The sequence below is a fragment of the Telopea speciosissima genome, chromosome 5, assembly GCF_018873765.1.
Source record: "Telopea speciosissima isolate NSW1024214 ecotype Mountain lineage chromosome 5, Tspe_v1, whole genome shotgun sequence".
Classification (NCBI taxonomy): domain Eukaryota; kingdom Viridiplantae; phylum Streptophyta; class Magnoliopsida; order Proteales; family Proteaceae; genus Telopea; species Telopea speciosissima.
In genome coordinates this window covers 26,351,725-26,373,619 of record NC_057920.1, presented here as the reverse complement: position 1 = coordinate 26,373,619, position 21,895 = coordinate 26,351,725, and the positions used below count along the sequence as shown (strand labels likewise).

General features: G+C 37.1%; 1 protein-coding gene across 1 annotated transcript in view; it reads right to left on the bottom strand.

Moving 5' to 3' along the window:
• Nucleotides 1–16,818: 16,818 nt before the first annotated feature.
• The window catches only part of LOC122662920, a 30,406-nt gene continuing 25,329 nt past the window's right edge, over nt 16,819–21,895 (bottom strand). Inside the window, exons 3-5 of the mRNA XM_043858621.1 lie at nt 20,651–20,782; nt 18,518–18,791; nt 16,819–17,320 (exon numbers count right to left, since the gene is read on the bottom strand). Coding sequence (XP_043714556.1) covers nt 17,067–17,320; nt 18,518–18,791; nt 20,651–20,782 — 660 coding nt within the window. The 3' untranslated portion in view covers nt 16,819–17,066. The remainder of the gene's footprint in view (nt 17,321–18,517; nt 18,792–20,650; nt 20,783–21,895) is intronic.

The window sequence follows — 21,895 nt, the reverse complement described above, 5'->3', positions numbered from 1 at the left end:
AACTCTCTCTCTTACAAGTCACTTGAAAGGTTTCCTCAATGAGATTATATCTCCCTCTTAGTCCACATTTATTTTGGATCCATCTATTTAGATAACATACTCATGCACATGAAGCATATTACTATATAATGAGGAAGAAAAAAAGGAGGAAAAAATGTTGGTAGCTCTTTCACTTGATTTGACAAAAATGTATGATCGGTTTGAATGGAGCTTCATTGAAAATTTATTTTCTCGTATGGTCTTCAGTGGTAGATGAATTTCAATGATCTTGTCCTATATCACATCAGTCAATTATAGCTTGATTATAAAAGACGCTATTTAGGGAGCAGTCACTCCATCGAGGGGCATCCGGTAAGGTGACCCCTTATCACCGGCTATATTTGTTCTTTGCTCCAATGCATTGAACTCTCTCCTTCACTCTGTTGAATGCCATTATTTCATTCATGGTATCAAGGTGCATAACAGGACCAATCCACTCACCCATCTTCTTTTGTTGATGATAGTCTTCTGTTGTCAGAGGTTTCATAATAGAAAATTCAAAACCTCAAAGGTTGCTTGAATCTTTATTGCCAAGCTAGCGAACAGAAAATTAATTGTCAAAAGTCATCTCTCACCTTCAGTTGAAATACTTTACCTCAACTCAAGAGGTGGTTCTCTAGAATCCTCAAGATGCCATATAGAGAGGGGCCTAAAAAATATCTTGGTCTTCCCACATTTGGGATCCGAAGGCTGGGTTGTTCAAAGAGATTAATGATAAGATCTTAAGTAGGATGCAAGGGTGGAAACAAAGATTATTGTCCCAAGCTGGCAAGGAAATGTTAATTAAATCAATTTCTATGTCATTTAACACCTTTGCGGCATCACACTTAAGCTCCCAGCCTCACATCACTCCAAATTAAGAACTGCAGTCATTCAATTCTAATGATGAGATCTTAAGTAGGATGCAAGGGTGGAAACAAAGATTATTGTCCCATGCCGGCAAGGAAGTGTTACTTAAATCAATTTCTATGTTGATTAACACCACTGCGACATCACACTTAAACTCCCAGCCTCACATCACTCAAAATTAAGAAGTACAATCACTCAATTCTATCGAGTGAATAAGGATGAAAACAATATCTATTGGATTTCTTGGAAATGCCTTTGCAGATTAAAAGAAAAAGTGGGCTTGGGATTTCGAGATCCAGCTATTCAAAATAGAGCTTTATTGGGTAAGTTAGCTTAGCAACTATGGCAATTTCCCCATTCTCATTGGGCCTCCTTTAAGAAACAAATATGCTTCCCCAACTCAGAATTTTTGGATATTCAATTGGGGTCTAGCCCATATTGGCAGAGTATCATCGAAAGGAGAAGGTCCTCTTAGATGGTCTATTATGGATTGCTAGTGATGAGAGAATCTTTGAATTTGGGAGGACCGGTAGATGTCATCTAGCACCAATTATAGATTACAACACCCACAATTCCAATCTCAAAATCTAGTTTTAGTTTCTGGTCAAATAGATAGTTCCAACCGGTCTTGAAAAAGAGATATTCTAGAATCCTCCTTCCATCCAAAATATGTGGCCGCTATCTTGAAGATTAAGCTTAGTTTATTTTCTCAGCCAGATATTAGAGTTTGAGGCGGATCTAAAAATGGTCTTTATTCCGCTAAATCAAGTTACCATATTCTTTCTAATCAGATTTATAGCTAGCGAAATGTATCTATAGCTTCCTCTTTAAGTAGCAACCATAGAACAATCTCGGATGAAGTCTGGAAGAAGATTTGGAATAGTCATTTGTTTCCTAAAATCCAATGTTTTCTTATGGTGTGCGTGTTCAGAAGGTTTGGCCACTGGAGTTGGCCTCTCAAAGAGGAACGACCCTATTGACCCAACTTGTCACATTGTGGAGAAGCTCTGGAAACTGTGGACCACATCCTCTTGGATTGCCAATTTGCTCAAGTAGTATGGTTTGGGTCACGTCTATCCTTTGCTCCCTAATTGGATCCCCACCTGCATCAATTCATTTAAAGTTAGGGAGATTTCTTCTCTTCAAGAAAACAAATGGATAAGGACATTTCTGGCATGGCTTCTTTCGTTTGTTGGGCTTTGTGAAGAGCTAGAAATGATTTTCTTTTTAATGAAATCAACCAATCTCCCATGGAACTAATTCAATATTGAAGAATAATTTCGGGAATTTAACGAGGCTATGAGAAGTCACTCTTCGGTTTCACCTCTAAAGGTTCTCAATCCCCATTACCGTTCTCTGCCTAGACCTCACTGCTTTAAATTGAATACATGTGCATCAATGTGCTGGAAGAAAGGATGCCTTTGTTGTATTATTCGGAATGATAAAGACAAGCTCATTACTACAATTTCATCTTCGGGTTACATGTCATCAACAATCTAAGGAGAAGCCTTAGCGCTTCGTACTGGGTTACTTTACAACATTTCAAATAGTATAGAAGACCTGGAGGTTGAAATTGATTGTAAGGAGTTCATCTCGCTTGCTAAAGGTGGTTCCTCCCTTCCCCTATTGAGGTGCATGACATTGTTAAGGATATATGCCACCTAACATTTCACCTGCTTTAGATATTTCTCTTTCCACTATATTATTAAGGAGATTAACAACATTGTTGACTCCCTGGCTAGGAAGGTCGTGTCTTATGTGTGTGAGCTTATTGGCCCCTCTCCATTTCTGTGTTGTGTGACTTATATAATTCAAACACCTTGTGTTTTACACACTTCAATAAATAAACTTAGTTTATACAAAAAAAATATATATATTCATCTGATAAAATCCCAAGGATCAAGCCCCACATTCAACAAAATATTTGGGGAGTGGGTTGTCTGGGGATGGCAACAAGATGTGGTGAGGGTATACTAGCCAATGTAAGCTGATCCATTATAAACATTACTCAAGTAGGAACTTCCAGAAATGTGAAACATGCAAAGGGACTTATCAATCAATTTATAAGGTAGCTGAGGTGCAGGGGTTTAAACCATAGTATTAAATCTCACCGAGATGAGATGATAGGTTGAATTAAAAAAAAAGGTCGGTCGAAATATCAGCAAGATGTCGAAATTTTGAATGTTGTAGCATCTTGCCAAAATTTTGTTCAGATGTTACAAACTCATGTTATAAAAAGGCCCACACCTCATGACTCTGTGGAAATTTCAACCTAGAGCTCTCTAGTGACTCATATTTTGACTATTTTGTGCGTTCTTCTTCGATTTTTTGCCGCATCAACGCCAGAATCACTTAGGAAAACATCATTGAATCTTGCTCCATTGTTTTAGGTATAACCCATTTCTCAAAAAATGTTTTTCTTTTGCAGAACATATGGTTAATACATGTTGGTTAGTGTTGAATTTAGGGTAATTTACACGTACCTCCCATGGGATTTGCTTTAATTACACTTTCACCATGAGGTTTGGAAAATAATGCATACCTCCCCAGCTTTCCAAAATAATTAATAACTAAACCCACTTCGTTAACTGTCCCCATTAATTGCAAATGGTCGGAGTTTTGAAATAATTTTATGACCAATATACCTTTGTAAGGGTGAAGAAATGCCCTTCACCCCACTTCACCCTTCACCCCAAATTGAATGTTTAGTGTTTGAAGACCCTAAATCTGCACAAACCTACAATTCCTCTGTCGCTGTGCAAGAACACTTGCAATTCTTCTTCCACTGCGCTAAAACATTTACAAGCAATTTCTCTTCCCCTGCCCAAGTACATCTACAAGAAAATGGTGTCCAAGAACACCTGCAAGTTAAGCATCCTCTTGCGCCATCTTTGCACTGGAAACCATCTTTGAGATTTTCTCTCTTTGAATGCAACCCATCATTGGAGGAATGATAATTTCGCAGCACAATTGTTCATCCCAACCTATAAATCTTCACCTAAAGCCATCCATGCACCGGAATACATCTTTGTTAGGTAAAACCCCTAAAATTCTGACATGCATTCATATAAATGTTTGTTAATTTACTTGCGCAAATCATGGCCAAACCCTACACCCGAAATTTGTTATGGACTCTACATGATTTAGCTGCAGCAAATCCACATCCCAACCTGCAATTCATCTTCCCGGAGCCATCTTTGCACTAGATGTCATCTCTGTAAGGTAAAACCCCTAAATCTATTACATGATTTAGTTTAATTTATGGGAAATTTTAGTTATGTAAATCATGGTCAAACCCTAAATCTGAAAATTTTTAGGGTTTCTACATGATTTAGCTGCAGCAAATCCTCATCCCAACCTGCAATTCATCTTCCCAAACCCATCTATGCAATTGAACCTACAAGCTTTAGGGCTTCTACATGATTCAACATTGTCCAGTTTGAGTTGTTTTGTGTGTTGAGCATGTGTAGTTAAATTGTAATGATTTTTATATTCTATTGTTCTATGAATGATCACATATAATATGTTGAATCATTGCCTAAATTCCATTGTCATTTTTTATAGAATGCTACTACAACCATTGATGATCTAACCTGATAATATTCTTTTGTTGAATAATACCCCAATCTAAGCTATTGTAAGATTATGGAACTCATGCTACTACAACCATTCATGAATGTTATTAGTTCATCAGTGTCAATATTAACCGGATAATACTCTTTATCTTAATTAAACAAATGATTCAACTATAGTTCTGCTAAAAGGTATGAACTAATAAAATTCATGAATGGTTGTACAACTTGGAGGGATTATGAAATTGTGTAAGATTATGGGACTATTACCACAGATGTGCAATGTACTAGAATACTTCATTGGTAACTATATATGTGTAATGATGCATTTTATATATTCTATTTGTATTTTGAGTAATGTTTATGATGATAAGCATAATTTTGAAGAATGGACAATAGTGTGTGCAAACTACTGTATCACCATGTGAATGCTCAGTCTAAAGTGGTAGATGTGGACATATTTGATTATCTTAGTATGGTTGGTGATATATATAACATAGTATTGAATTATATACCCAAAGAAAGATCAATGAATTTTTATGTGAAATATCTACCAGCTAATAAGAATGAAGATATAGATGTGGAGATTGATAGGGATATGATGACGATGTTTGAAATGACTATTAAGGAGTTGGATGACATAAACCTTTATATGTACAATGTGCAAGTAAGTGAACAAATTGACTACATGACCATCAATGGACACCCACTTTCATTGATTGGTGGTGATACTGCAGTTGATAGATCAGGAGCTGCAGAGCCACTAGTTTCTCCTTTTGAGTTAGGTATTAGTGAAGAGCAAAAATGTGCCACTACTAGAAGGAGACCAAAAGCAAGTGTATGGAGGGGTGGTGCTACTCTAGGTACACCCAACTTAAGGAGGGATGGTGCCAATGCTAGTACATCAACTGTAAGGAGAAATGGTGTCAGTGCTAGTACATCAACCTTAAGGAAGGGTGGTCATATTGTTAGTACCTCTCATGTTCATCAGGGAAATACTACTGTGAGAGCTGATTGTAGTCACATTGTTGCTCTTGGGGCAGGGAATAGATCTCCTACTGGGGTCATTTTACAATAAGAGCACTGCAATTATAAATGGATAAGGTATGTCATTTGAAGAGTTTGACATGTCTACTAGATGTGTAGGCAGGGGTAGTGGATTTATTAGGGCTCTACCACTAATGCTACTGGTATTGAGGAAAATATTGCTTCACCTAGAAAGATGTCTGCTAAAAATAGTAATGAAGATCATCAGTTGAGTGACTCATCAGATGATGATTTGGAGGCTGGAGAATCAGATGATATCTCTAAGAGTACAGGTGATAGTGGAGATGAGGCAAGTGATATGGATGTGGAAAATTATGAAGGAAGGAAGGAAAATAGTGAGGAAGATGATGATGTTTCAGAATGTCAATCTGAAGGATATAATGTGTTTGACAAAGAAGAGGATGTAGACAGGAAGATCAGATTTGAAGTTGGTCAACAATTTAAGAATGTGAAACAATTTAGAAAGGTAATATTTGATTATGAAGTTCGAGAGAGTTATTATGCCTTAAGGCAAAAAATGAGAAATTCAGGGTTACTACAATCTGTGAGGGGAAAAGGTGTTCATAGAGGATCCATGCATCACCTTTGCTTAGGGATGGGATCACATTTGTGATCAAGACACTTATTGATCGATAAGACACTTGTAAGAGATTTGAGTCCAACAAACATGTAAGATCCGTATGGATAACAGAGAAACCTGCTTCCAATCTGAGGGCAGACCCAGACATGAGTAACAATGTCATGGAATAGGTTCTGAAAGAAAAATACAATGTGGAGTCTAACACAATGAGACTATATAGGGCAAGGTTCATGCAAGTCCTATGCAAAGTTGGAAAAATATGGGGAGATGGTATTGAAAAGAATCAAGGGAAATGCCTATGTGATCCAATACTAGAATGGAGACAAATCTAGATATGAGATTGGTGGAGTCATAAGAGTAAATCCACAGTTCATACACTTATTTATATATGTTTTGATGCTTGTAAACAAAGTTTTTTGAAGGGTTGTAGGCCATTGTTAGGCATTGATGGTTGCCATGTGAAAAGAGCATTTGGTGGAGTGTTAATGTTTGCTATTTCAGTTGATGAAAATAATGATATTTTTTAGTTGTATATGGTGTGGTAGAATCTGAAGGCAATGAGAACTTGTTATTCTTCCTATACCACTTACATGAGGCCATGGAGAGAAACACAGACACAACCACAACCCCTGATATACCAATCACATTTATGACAGAGAAACGAAAGGTTGTGATTCCAATTTTTTTTAAGTTGCAATTGTTTAACATGGTTTGTTCCTCCAATTACATATGGTTTTTTAATATGTTGTGTTTATTCTGTTTTATATGGTCTTATTGAAATAATTTCAATCATTTACCCTGAAACAAACCGTAGATATCAATAGACATTTATATAACAACTTCAAGAATCAATTTGGAGGTGGGCCTACATTGAGGGGTTATTTTTGGGCTACCAGCAAAGCATATAGTGTGTATGAGTTTTGGAAGGCTATGAATGAGATGAAAGAAGAAAAGAAAGAAGCTTATGATTAGCTGATGAAGGCAAGGCATGCATTTGATCACAGAGCCAAAAGTGATCACATAACCAACAATATCACTGAGTCATTCAACAAGTGGGTTGAACCATAAGGAGCAAGCTAATCCTTACAGTGATTGGCCAAATTAGGTTGAAGTTGATGTGCAAGTTACAAAAAAGGTTGGTGAAGGTTTGTAACTTTCCTGATGTCTTGACTTCAAGGAGCAAGTCTAAGCTTGATTGTTTGCAAAAAAATATGAGGTTCTACAGACCAACAATTGCTAGAGGCGATAAGTATGAGGTATAAAATAGCTTTACTAGGTATGGGGTGGACCTAGGAAGTCTAACATGTGAATGTGGGGTCTATATGGTAACTGGGTTGCCATGTAGACATGTAGGTGCATGCACTCAGTTTAGCCAGTTTAGCAGAGTTCCATATTGGACTATTATCATGCATATTACACAACAAAGACATCTTTCTGGATAATGTGGGAATAATTGAACCATTATTTGATTCTAGTACTTTCGAAGATTCTAAACTACTTCCTCTACCAATGAAAATGTCAGTTGGCGGACCAAATAGATCAAGGAGGAAGGAACATGATGAAGCATTTAAATAAGATAAAAGGAAGAGGTCCAACAATGTTAGATGTCATTCCTTTAGCCATAATAAGAGGACCAGTGAAAGGAAAGAGACCATCTGCTTCTAAAACTATTGGTGTCAAGGTACTATGCAAATCTTCTTCCCATTTAAGCATATTTAATTAAAGCTAGGACATCATTTTGATTATTTGTTTTGTTGGTGCAACTATAAAAGAAAGCAAGAAGTGATATACATGATTATACTACATGTCTACATCCTCACAGATGGTAACCAAGTCCTCTCAACAATTGTCTACAATTGCACTTACAACTGAACAAGATAAGCTTAAAAAAAGAATGGAAGCCAAAATTGATAAATATAAGGCAAGGAGAGCTAGAAAAGCTAGCCATAGCCTAGGTGGTTGCCAAACTGAAAATGAAAGAATTTAATTATATCATTAGTGGATTGTTTAAAGAGATGCATATGGGATTGTGGTGCTGATTTGAACTGTTACTTCCATGTACAGAGTTGGTGATTTACTAAATTCTGCATCTTGAGGAGCTGAGATGAGTCGGTGATTTGCAGAGTTATTGATTTTCAAAAGATCCATCTTCATTTGCTTCATCGCTGACCATGTACTGATGTCTATATATGAAGGAGTTGATTTGTGTGTTAGAAAACATTGATGATATGATGGGACAAGTGATATTGGTCATAGTTGTATTATGTTTTAAACAATTTAATGTTGATGAAAGTGTCTGAGAACAGGTTTTTAAATGATGGAATGATATGTAAGGTGTTTTTTGGTATTATGTTTGAAACAATTTCAGTTTTATGAAAGTGCTTGAGAAGGAAGTTCTATGTAATGATGGGATGACAATTTGGTTTGCTTGAATAGTATTATGTTTAAAACAGATTTATCTTGATCAGTTGATTAATGAATTTGTAGTTTGTTTGAAGCAGATTTATCTTGAATGATCTATTTGGTCAATTGAACTGACAACAGGTTTTTGAGTTTGCATTTGGTTCTCCTTTGCATACACTTGGGTAAAAATACACTTGGTCAGTTGAACTTTAAGAAGATTTATGATTCTTGAAGTATGAAAATTCAGGCTACATTTTTTTTGCTCAATCTAAACTACTCAACCATTCTTTGATATCATAAAGTTTACATACAATAAACTAAAAAAAGGATTCAACAAAGGTCCACTCCTCTTCCCAAACATATCTTACATCTTCACAACAATTACAACCAAATTGAAGACAAACAAATCAAACATAATTAGACATATTCTCTTCATTTAAGCATTTGATTTTTCCAAAGCCTTCACTCTATTCTTCAGACTGCGGAACTCTTCCTTCCTCTGTTGCTCACTCCTCTGGTGGTCTTCTAGACTATTTTCATCCATAGTATTTGGTGTATCATTGGTGTTGGTCCCTCCTAGTTCACCAATGTTAGTACACCTTTATCTGCACAGTTGTAATAAAGTTTATTTGGGTTGTCTACCGAGTTTGAGATCCTCGCAACAGTTCTTTTTCTACAAAAACATTATTTGTTCTCAAACTTTAAGTACCTTGAATTGCTCTTATTTGTACTAGTAGAAGACATCTTACCTGCAAAATAGCAATTTGCATTGAATCTAAACTTTAGCTCTCTAGAGATATGGTTAAAAATGGATTTTATAAATACTTGAAAGTTCATAAAACAACCCTTAAATATTGCACATAATAACATTTTAGCATATTGAGAGTATGAAAATTTAATGCAAAGATGCATTATAAGGATCACTTTAATTCGATTTTAGGTGTGGATATGAGTGGGTCTTCACAGAGATATGAGTTTAATCATCACTTTAATTTCAATTTGGGTCGGGGTATGAGAGGGTCTTCACAAAGATAAGGTTTTAAGCATCACTTTAATTCAGTTTTGGGTCTTACCCTTCAGTCTTTCACAGAGATATGGTTCAAATATGGGTTTGTTATTGCTTGCAACCTCATATGAGAGTGTGTTGTGTTCTATGCATAACAAAGATATGGTTCAAATACAGATTTTAAGCATCACTTTAGTTCGAGTTTACCGGTGAACTCTATGAAATAAATGATGAAGATGATGTCATTCTAATTACTAATTTAATTCCACTAAAATATGAGAAAATTACTTACTTCCAAATTCCTCTCAATTTGCAGGTTGAACCAAGATGGGAGGAGTTATAGGTGCCAAACTGAGATGAGAGGAGTTATAGGTGCCAAACCGAGGGAGGAGTTGCAGGTAACAAAATGAGGGGGGAGTTGTAGGTCTACCTAATGCAGCGAAAATAGAGATGGGATGAGCTCTACTAGTTTAGAATGAGTAGTAGATTTCAGAAGCAGAACTCCAGATTTTCAGGTTGCTGGAAGCTTTTGGTCGGTTGTTTCAACTCAGCAACAAGAAGCACAACAATGATGATCACCTTCGAGGTGTAGTAGCAGCAAGAATGGTGGTCTAGTACGGAACCAAACATTGATTTTGGTTTGTTGGGAATTACTCAATAGAGCAAGTAATGAAGAAATAGATTTATTTTATCATGAAGGGAATTTTGGTCAATTAATAAACAATTTTAACGTTTTCAATCACCAGTTAATGGAAGGGGTTAGTTATTAATTAGTTTTAGAAATCAAGGGAGGTATGCATTATTTTCCAAACCTCATGGGTGAAAGTATAATTAAAGCAAACCTCAGGAGAGGTATGTGTAAATTACCCCTGAATTTATTATATGTTAGACACAATGGAGGTCAATCTACAGTCTTACGATGTCAAATTTTTTTTCTTGTATATATATTATTACTAGCAGAAGGGTTATATAGTAGTGGTATAAAAATACCGCCATGAAATGGTCCACGCCTTGGTTGTTCTTGTATTGCTCCAGTAGCACCCCCTGAACATCCACTGCTCCCTCTTTGTTTCCCTTTTTCCATAAAACCTCCTCCTCGTTTTCTCTCCCTCTCCCCGCCCACCTGATCTAGGCTCCTGCAACATCCCTGACCCTCTCCCCTACTTTCTCTCTCTCTCCCCCCACTCTATTGTAAACCCCATAGGCCATAGCTTCCCTTTACCATGAACTCACACAACTCAAGAAGACTGTCTAGGAGACTACGAATTTGGTAGCCAAGACAACCCAACACCTCGCCAAGCTTCAAGAGCACCACCATTTATAAAAATAGTTTCTGGAGCATAATTTGCAATTCTCTCTCAATATGTGACAACGGTCGTGATGCCACATGCAACTCTCTCTCTCTCTCCTGCTACTGCTATTCCTCACCCTCCCTATCTCTTCCTTAGTCCCTTTCTTCTTTTAGAAGGTTTGTTTGGGGTTTTGTTTTTTTAAAGCATGAGATGTTGACACATGTTTGTCATGCATGTGTTGGTCTAAGACAAATCAATTGTTAGGGAAATTCAAGAATTGCAGAAAGAATTTAGGAATTTGTTTGGAAACTACTTCAAGTAAGGGTGTTAAACGGTTCGGTTTTGTTTGATTTGATGCAAGGATTTTTAGGTGAAACCAAAACTGAACCGTTTAGTAAACAATTTCAGTTTCTCGATTTTTAAATGGTTTCAGTTTATCGACCCTAAATGGTTTCAGTCTTGATTTTAGATACTTGGTTCTTAAAAGGTTTCTATTTTACACCAAATTTAATGCTTGGGGGATGTACTCAACAAGCCACATTGAAAATGACATGATTCTAATTCACAGAGAAGCCAAAATATTCATAGAAACATTAAATACTATAATACTAACGTATTTGAATTAAACCAACACAATTATTTTATTACAAATTCCACATGTACACTTTTACCAATCCATGTTTGATTTTGATTGTTTTCAAATAAAGCAGCACCCTATTGTCTAAAAGCACTAATGATTAATTATTGTCATTACTTATTATTAATTACTTGTTTCAATTTAAATGGTTTCCTAAATGGTTTACCAACAGTTTAAACGGTTCGGTTTGGTTTAAACCGTTTAACTGAACGATCTCAATTTTAAAACCAAAACCGAACCATTATTAAACTGTTTTATGGTTTCGGTGTAAATAGCTCGGTTCAGTTTCGGTAAACGGATTCGGTTTGATTTTGACACCCTTAACTTCAAGGATAGTAACCTCCTATAGGATACAATAATTACTAGAAATATCATTATTACCCAACTGATTGAACTATACTCCTTTTATACCCAACTCCTAGCAATTCACTAACTAACTCTCTATTAGCACTCTCCTACGGTCCCTTACACTTTATACATAGTCTTCTAGTGTTCTTGGCCTCCTCACGCGTTCCTCTTACGTGGTAATTGGGTATCAGCTACATCATTGCCCACATCAGCTGACTACGTGGCAGAGCATCAAATTGGTTTGGGTTCATTTTATCACCATTCCCATCCCAAAGAACCTTGTCCTCAAGGTGTAACTGGGGATATCAATGTTGGGGAATTGCCTAATCATAAGCTCACATTCTCAAATTATTAACAACTTAGTTTTGATGATAACAAATACTTGAATATACTTAACATTTAATGTGAATCTTTGTACTCACTTATGCTACATCATTGAAAGCAACAACAAAGACTTGAAGAATCAAGACTATGAAGACAAGACAAGCTTCTCAAGTAAAGTAAAGAACAATATAAAGTCTTAAGACATTTCAAGACAAGTACAAGACAAGAAAAAGTCTCAAAGAAGGAGATGTTCAAGACTCAAGACATGCTCGTGTGAATAAACATCAACTCTTGATTATTTGCACACATACTTGCATTGCACGTATATATATGTGGACACTACCTAGACATAACCCAAGGACCTGTAAAAAAAAAACAAAAATATGTTTAAAGACCATTGATGCAAAAACCCCAAAAGACCCAAAGCCAAAAAGACAAAATTGGATTGAAAGAGCACCAACCAGTCTGACCGATTATTGGCGAAATGCACTGTTTCCTATCGGGTTGACAGAGGTTGGGAAATGGTTGATCGGTGGCCCCAACCAGCTGGAGAAATTCCAATCGGTATCAATCCGGTTTGCCAAGCTGGATCTCCAATGGCTATATTCTCATAACGGCTAGTCCAACCGGTCTGACCGGTTCATGAACAGGTTGACCAGTACAACTAAAAAGTGATCATTATTTGACTGTTAAAGATCCAAATTTCTCACCATTTTTTGCTATAAATAGGCCGCTAAAAGTCAAAGTTTACACAGAATTCATGGCGTTGAATACCACTATTAAGAGAGACTTTGAAATAGACTTTTGATCACTATTCTATTCATTTTGAGTTGAAAGCCTCCATTATATCACTTTGATTGGATTCAACTCAATCCATTGAAGGCTTGCATTGAAAAGATTGATCTATACATTGAAGTCTTTGAAGAAATTCTTCATTACTTGCATGCATTCATCCTCACATCATTGTGCAAAGGGAAGTTTTTTTTCATATAGGTAACATTGTTACTTAATCATTTCTTTATTGATGTATATTATTTCTTAGTGTTGATCTAAGAGTTGGGTGAACTCTTGATCAAACTAAGTGTGCATCATCTTAGATTGTAATTAGGTGGTTGCACGGATCCTCTTATCCTTAAAAGATTGTGTTTATTATCCTAGACTGTACTTAGGTGTTTGCAATGATCCTCTTATCCTTAAAAGATTACGGATTCTCTTATCATTAAAAGAGTGTAAGGATTCTCTTCTCCTCTAATAGGATTTTGTTTAAAGGTGTTGTTTTCCATCCACTGTATTGAAAGAAAACATCTAGTGGAATTCTCTCAAGACCCTTTAACCACTAAGGATTACAGGAACAATCTTTATATTTTTGAACAATTGCACTCATTCACTCAACCTATCTCTTTTTGTAATATTGGGGATAATGGGCTAACTAATATTTTTAACAAGCTTGCTGTTAAAGCAAGTACTCTTCAGCAAGGGATATCTATTTCTGGAACTGTAGAGGGCATATTATCTCTTTTCTAGTTTTTTTTATTTATTTTTTTATGATAAAAAACTATATATTAATAAGCAAAAGTTTGTAAAGAATTTCCAGTCCTGTTGGTAATAGCTTGGAGAGCTATACTTTCTAAGCACCTAATTAAAGAGTCATCAAAACTTAATATAAACTTAACTAGAGAGAAATTAGAAGTTGAGTCTGCTAATTCTAGAACCAAAGGAAGGCAATTCCAAGGGATAATGTTGGTGGCTGGATTAACTAAACTAAGGGAGGCGTTTTTTGTAGTACACCACACTTCTTCTGGCAAAAGTCTTGATCTTTGAACTGTCTTCCAACCTTCCACAAGACCGATAAGTTCTACCTTTGAACGATTTGTGGTAGGGTAATATCCTGCATCTGTTAGAACATTGTGTCCATCTATCAAAAAGTAAAAGGCCCAGCCTAACATACTTAAACCTGCACATATTAAGACATGGCAATGAACATTATAGTTAGCTAAAAACTGAGAAGAATAAAAAAGCATATTATTAGATGAACTGGCAGGGGGAGAAGTTGATATAATAGGAGGGGGATAAATATTCAAGTCACATAACCATTTGTTTACAGACCGCATTATTAAAGTAGGATCAGTATTGTAAGATCCATGGACAACAATGCTCCGAACAACCCAAATAAAATAACATGTTATAATAAAAAATGAAAAGAACCATTGAGATGATTGTTTGTCCAACTCCCGGGACAGGTACAGGAAAATTCAAAGTTGTGCTAGAGAAGGGCTGGAGAGAAGCTTGGTTCTCAATCCCAGAGGGCCAAATGCCCAAACCCGCTTAGTCCATTTAGATGATAGAAAAAGATGCCACATGGACTCCCCCATGAACTACAAAAAACACAAGTAGAATCGATCGCCTTCCATTTTGAAATCGCGGCCTTGACAGGCAATCCTGCATTGAAGACATGCCAAAAGAAAATTTAAAATTTTAGATATAGTTTGAGTTTCCAGAAAAAAAAAATGCCACCATTTTGCTGAAATAGAGTTATAAAGATTATTAGAAAGAAAATTTGTAGCCTGTTTGGTTGAGAATCTTCCAATATTAGATAAGGAGCATCTCCTTTGATCATCACTATCTGAAACAGGAATTTTCTTTTCTATCTGAAACAAAAAAACTCATTAAAAACTGTCTATTACCACTCTCCTATGCTCTCTTACACTTTATACATAGCCTTCCAGTGTCCTTGGCCTCCTTCTCACGTTTTCCCCCCCTACACGGTAATTAGGTATCAGCTACGTCATTGTCCACATCAGTTGACATGGCAACATCGAATTGGGCTTGGGTTCATATCATCAACCAATCCAAAATAGATCGTTTTGAGTAGGTGGGGTCATGGTCTTAAGTATCGATATTGGTAATCCATATCGGTCTTGGTCGATACCAATATGGATCGGTTTGATCGGACAATTTTACCTCTCAAAATATTGATAACTTGGTTTTCTTGTTGTTTTTACCATTTTAGCCTCCCTTGTATCGATACCTCAATTACGGTTTCGGTCCGATCCAATATCATTACCTAAAAGGCTAAAACCGTGGGTGAGATTGGGATGAGCACCTACCGATTCCAATCCAAACCAAGCATTTCCACTGATCCAATCCATAGTTTTAAATTACGAGCCCACTAATCCAACCAATACTTATTGAGTGGGGCATTTGAACAAGTGGGTATCTCTGATTGGACCAAGGCTATATGATAATTTTATTGCTTGGTTGAAATTATAACTAAAATAGAAAAAACTTCCAAATAATAGACCATAGTCAATATGAATTAAGAAATCGGGTTGCATTCATACCAGAGCTCTTCGAATCCGGATCAGCTACCCACATGGGGACCGGTGGGGACAGATCTGACCCCTACATGGGGTGTTGATCCCGCACCCTAGAGGCGGGTCCCATACCCCCATGGAAGGTTCAGATATGTCCCCACCCATCCCCATGTGGACAGCAGATCTGAACTCAAGCTCTTCTACCTAATGAGCCACTCAAATTAGCCGTGTCGTATATCTGACAGACCCCTCTTTGCCCTTGAGATCATGTGTGTTTCATATTTGTTTTACAAACCTCGACAACAATTGATGATTATAATCATCAATAAACGTTTAAATGGAAAACAGAAATTAGAGTTTACTAAAAAATAAGAAGAGTGTTCTTGTATGGATTAGCAAATTTAAAGACATGTAGACCTAACCATTGACAAAATAAAACTAAAGATGGAAAACATCTCATATTAAGTGTATCTTTTGTTGCCTTGAATAGATCACATAATGCCTTTGTATTGTTGAGTCCCATGTCGATACATGGTTCTTGTAACCCTGAAATATTAATTGTCTAATTATAATTCATTATAATGGGAAAATTTTTACGGTACCATTTTTACATCCTGAAACAAACATTGAAAACTTTTTTGAACATGTAAAATTGTACACAAAATTTTTTGGCCAAGAGATCTCTACTTAGTTGTGTTTCCTATGCCCTCTCACAGGGCACAGTGAGATGACGCCTCTGCCCCTTAGATAGATACCTAGGCGTGCTCACCCATTGGAGAGCGTAGGAAACACCACCAAGTAGAGCATTTGTAGACACACATAGGAAGGGATGCATAGACATACATAAATGACTAATCTTGACCATGTCCTATCTATTCAATATTTAATCTGGGGTTCAATAGCCAATTTTGGCATTACTTACACCCAAAATGTAAACTCAATTTGTAGAAAGAATGAATTCATTCAAATCAGTAACTAGTAGTAAACCAATCTTGAATCATAATGTCCTTAAGAGCCTCATAATCTACACAAGACATCCCCTTTTTATAGCAATGGCAACAACTATGGTAATGGTTAGACAGACAACATCTAAACCCCCAACCCCCCCAAGACACACATTGTGTATCAACTATGAAAGGAGCCACCTGAATAGTTTAGGGTCATACAAGGTACAAATGGACACGAAAAAGCAGTAGCACATCCTTCCCTTCCCGGCAAAGAATGTAAACAAATGACAGTACAGCTGCCAAGGGCATTTTAACCAAGGAGCATATTAAACAGATGACACACTCAACACCAAAAGTAAATATGTACAATACACATACCCTCCACCCCCCACTGCTTTTAAAGTAGTTAAAGATTGAACAATGCATGCTTGCCAACCCAACTGGGCTAACACAAAAAACATATTTCAACTGTCAACAACCAGTTTTCATCAACAGATCATTGTCCACAACATATCATTGACAATAGGGGAAAGGTAGGTGAAGCGTTACCTGAGTAGATAATATAAGAGAATCATATATGTATATGATAAAAGATCAATGGAAAGTAATTAGTTGAAAGGCAACTCACTCCCACATCCTAATAAGTTCTTGATCATCCTATAATGATGAACAGTCTATCCGAATGGCAATAATATTGAGCCAGGAAACTCATTTGCCAGAGATGAGGGCATCAATTTTGTGTTCAAGATGGGCTTCATTGTCTTCAAGGCGGCCATTGACTGCATCATTCTCCCAGCGCACTAGTGTTGGGACACCTTTGAGCTTGAACCTAGAGTCAACCCTCCATGGATGCTGAGGATTCCTCCAAGTAGGCCGGTCCCCAACATAAGCTCGAAGAAGTGCTACATTACTTGATGAAGCTTCCAATTTCTTGTATATCACAGGTTCAGCTCTGACACAGTCTGATTGAGGTGATCAAAAGTATTTCATATTCACAATCAATGGAAATCATATAAGGAAATAAGGCAAGGAGTGTCTTCTTTTTCTTTTTCTTTTTTTTTTTTTCAATGAAGAAATGCTGCTTAATTTGACAGTTTGATCAAGAACTACATAAAAAAATTAAAATTAAAATTTCAAATTCTAAATGAACTTGTGGAATGTATCAAGGAGAGTCACACAAAGTACTTTCTCGATAGTGCATCGGAGAATGGAAAAGGCAATAACCCCAAAATTCAGATTGTTGTTTGAGTTGCAAGCTAGAAATGGGTTGAACTATACAAACAACTATCACTTTGTAAGTCAACAACTACTATTTCCTAATCTAAACTGAAGTCAACCCTGTTGAAGGCATTCCCACGAAGCAGGGTATCATGGATCTCCATCAGCTCAAACGCATTGGTTTTCTCAGCTCCAATGAAAAACAAAATCAAGAGATGTAGCTTCTTGTGATCTAAGATAAGCAACAATTGATTGAAACCATGACCAACAAATTGAAAGCTGAAACATAGGGTGCCCATCCGAACTAGGAAAAACCCAACTACTACTCTCCATTCTCCATACTGTGTTTAATTAGTCATTAGAATGCCTTGATGCAATGGTAAAGGTTGCTTTATTGTGACCAAGTGGTCACGGGTTTGGTCACGGGTTCGAGTCTGAAAACACCCTAAAGGCTGCATACATTATGACCGTCCCAAGACCCCGCAGTGGCGGGAGCCTCGTGCCCTAGGTACGCCTTTTTTTTAATGCCATGAAACCAAGAAAGCTGAAATAAACCCACAACAAAGAATCAGTGGAACCCAGAAACTAGTTACTCCAATATGTGCCTTATGATTCAGTTTTGATCTCCTTTCAAGAATTAAACATAACCTACATAACGTAAATTAAGCTTCTTTTATTCCGGGGTCTGCTGGAATTTCTTATCAAACAATTCTCCAAAAAAACAACCTTTTTAAATACGAATGGATAAGGAAAATAAATTTCAGACATGAATACTACCATCTTGGGAACACTTCAAAAGCTGAAAAGATAAATTTTCCCCTTTCACCCTTTAGGGTTTTCTTTCAACTGTAAGTTTTGATGTATGGATAGAAATTTTCCATTTTTTTTGTCAAAAATAAATAAGAAAAGGGGGAAAGAAAAGAAAAAAGGATGAGCAATACCAGGGCACCAGCTGAGAGAGGTGGATGGGTCCTTGTCAGCTAAGAAGACGATGAGATTGAATTGATTCGTCGGTGCTTCAGACCTGAACTTCTCGAAAACTTGATCGAAGCTTGATATTGTAGCGTCTACCATCTTCAGAGGCATCTTTCCTTTGTTTGTTTGTTTATTTCTTACCTGTAACAACCAGAGGAAGAAAGCGAATGCAGATAACACGAGAAAAAGAAGGCAAAGCACAAAGAGGAATAAGAGAGAGGAAAGAACGCTATCAAACGTCTAAAGAAGAACTTTTGTCATTTAGCGAATTTATTAATACTTTTGCCTTCTGACCCTACTTTTTCAATGGCATTTATTAAGAGACGGTTCTGGGTAATCAAGTCCTTTCCTCTTCTTTTTATTAATCGGTGCCAATCCCCAGGGGTCAAACCCATAACCATTCCGTTTATTAAACGGCTTAGAAAAAAGTTCTTTTGGATAACGCCTACGCCCAAACACGGGGCAAAATAACCACCTTACCCCTATGAAAGGTGTGATTCAGTCTCAATCTCCCATCAAATTGTTCACATGTATTACATAGCATTTTTGAGTTATTAGAGTATCTTTTTAGGATATGATTTCTAGTTCTTGTATCAAGTTTTTCAAAATTATGAGAGATACTGAGAACATAATTGCTACATCTCCATTATCGTATATACCCAAGGTGAGTTTTGTGCCTTTTGACAATTCATAAGGAATAGAAAGAACTAACTGTGATGGTACTCTGTTAAGGATGCAGGTGGTAGCCAAAAGAGTGTTCCATCAGAAGGAAATTGGGAGATTGTTTTGTGCCATCATCGACCTAAACATATTGAAAAAAATGTTTTATTCATTCTCTCCTCTACACCATTTTTTTGCGGGTATAAGGAATAGTCCGTTGTTTGGTCATTCCCTTTTCCTCATATAATTCTTTAAACTACTCAGACAGAACTTCGCATCCCCGATCAGTGCAAAGAGCTTTTAAACTTTTGTCTTGTTGATTCTCAACCTTTGCTACGAAGGGTTTGAAGCAATCTAATGTTTCATAGTGGTGAGCAATTAAATAGACAAAATCATATCATGAATAATCATCAATGAAAGTAAAGAAATAAGAAGCATCATGGTGTGCCTTCACATTTATTGGTCCATGGATGTCTGAATAACTAAGTTATAGGGTCTAGGTTGCGCTCGGAATGTCTTTCCCAAAGGCTTTTGATGGGCCTTACCAGCTAAACAAAGGCTCACATGTCGATAGATTGACCTTAGCGAGTGGTCCTAGAAGACCTTCTCTAGCTAACTTAGTCATCCTATCATGACCTATATGTCCTAATCTAGCATGTCAGTAATTGATTCAGAATCATTATTAGTAGGGCAAATTTCATGGACAACCCCTGTAAGTATTCAATATGTCACGTACTTCTCGAACTTGGTCAAAATATCACAGATACCCCCTACTTTATGAATTTATTTCAACTTAGTCCACTCTGTTAGGTCTGTGCAGTTAAGTGATTGTTAACTCTCTTATAATGGCAAAAATACTCTTACCACAGGGTGAACTTTCCATAATACCCTTAAAGGTAAAACCCAAATTACCCCCTTCTCTTCATCGTCTTTGTTGGTCTGGAGACGGAAGAAGCAAGAACAGAGAAGAGGACTGATCTGCAACACCCAGTTCACGGGTTTCACGGCTTCTCCATTACTCTAACCACCGACCAGGCAGCTTCCCTGCTTAAAAACCCCTCTGTGCTCGTCGTCTTCGAAGATCGTCGTCGCCAACTCCACACCACTCGTTCTCCTCAATTCCTCGGCCTCCGAAACCACACGGCCTCTGGTCTACAAACCTTAGCGATTGGGGGTAAGAACAATCTAAACAGTACGGATTGTAATCAAAGATTGATCTTTCCAACGCATTTCGATCAGAAGCTCCCAAAATTTATCAACTTTGCGGCTTCTTCCCAAGATATAAAGCACAGTATCGTAAGAGAAGGGAGTGTGGAAAAAACCCCTCTTCTTTCCTGTGTAATTGAAGAATTCCAAAGCCTGCAAAGGATTCCCATGGCTGATCTAACCCTTTTCAAAACCATATCGATCAAATCGTTCGAGAGAAAGATACCACTCACCTTGAGAGACTGTTTCAAGTTCTGACTCAAGGAAGCGCCGCTAACAATACGGAAAACTGTATCCACGTCGGGGGAATTGCCGTCGACCGAGTTTATTGAGCAGAATAATCGGGGGATAAGAGAAGTAGGGTTCTGTAAGGAAGAATCAAGATAAAAATTCAAAATCGAAGAAGGGTACCTTGTCACAGATAGAAATGGAGAGCTTTTCAAAATCATTCTGCCTGAATATTCGTTGAGCTCTATCTATACATCGAAATATTCTTCCCTCCCTCCCTCCTTACCGGTTACTAGCTTGGAGCATAGGCCATATATCCTAGGGCGATTAAAGTCCTTGACTCTCACTCTCAAAGTCTTCCATTACCATGAGTTACAGACCTACTGTTGAAATCAGTTCTGCAACTACAACATACCCCATCTTCAGAAATTTGCTGATCAAGTATTACTTGGGTTTTGGGATTTTCATGATCCCCTTATTGATTTTTCTCTCACTGTTTGCTCTAATATTGACGGCAAAATGTTCCCGGTGATTTACCCCGGCAAATCGGAAATACTTTTCATTCTTGTTGAAGAAAGACAGAATAAGGAAGAAGAGGGAAGAAGATGGAAGGAGAGGTAATTATTTAAAGGGAAAATTTCACGGACTGGATGGAGAGGACAAGAACGACGAATACAATGGAGAGGAGAAGCGACGGAGAGCAATTGCTGAAGCTCTGGGGAGAAATACTCGTCGCTACGTCACCGAAGAAGAAAACGTCGGACTTGATTTTCGACGGAGCTGGAGCTGGAGCTAGAGCTGGCGCAACTGATGGTCGCCCACGGTGGTTGAGTTCTCCTACGGGAAGAATATGGAAGATGATGGAATCTTAGTAATTTTAAGGAAAATTACTAAGAGGGTAAAATCAACATTTTAACTTTGGGTGGTAACTCTGCTTAACGTCAAGGAGAAGGTTGACATTTTGATCAAGTTTGGAAAGTCCGTGACATATTGAATACTTACAGGGGGTGTCTGTGAAATTTGCCCTTATTAGTATTATTCACAAAAGAAGAAGAAAAAACAACATGATTTACTAAATCTAATTTAATAAAATCATTCTCAAGTAAACATTGTCCAAATAAACTACCATTCAAACGTATTTCCATCAAATTACCGTCAAATAAAATGTATATCCTAAAGTTAAAAGTGATGAAACTGAAAGTAAATTATAGTGAACTTTCGGTGCATATAGCACATCATGATAAAGTAAG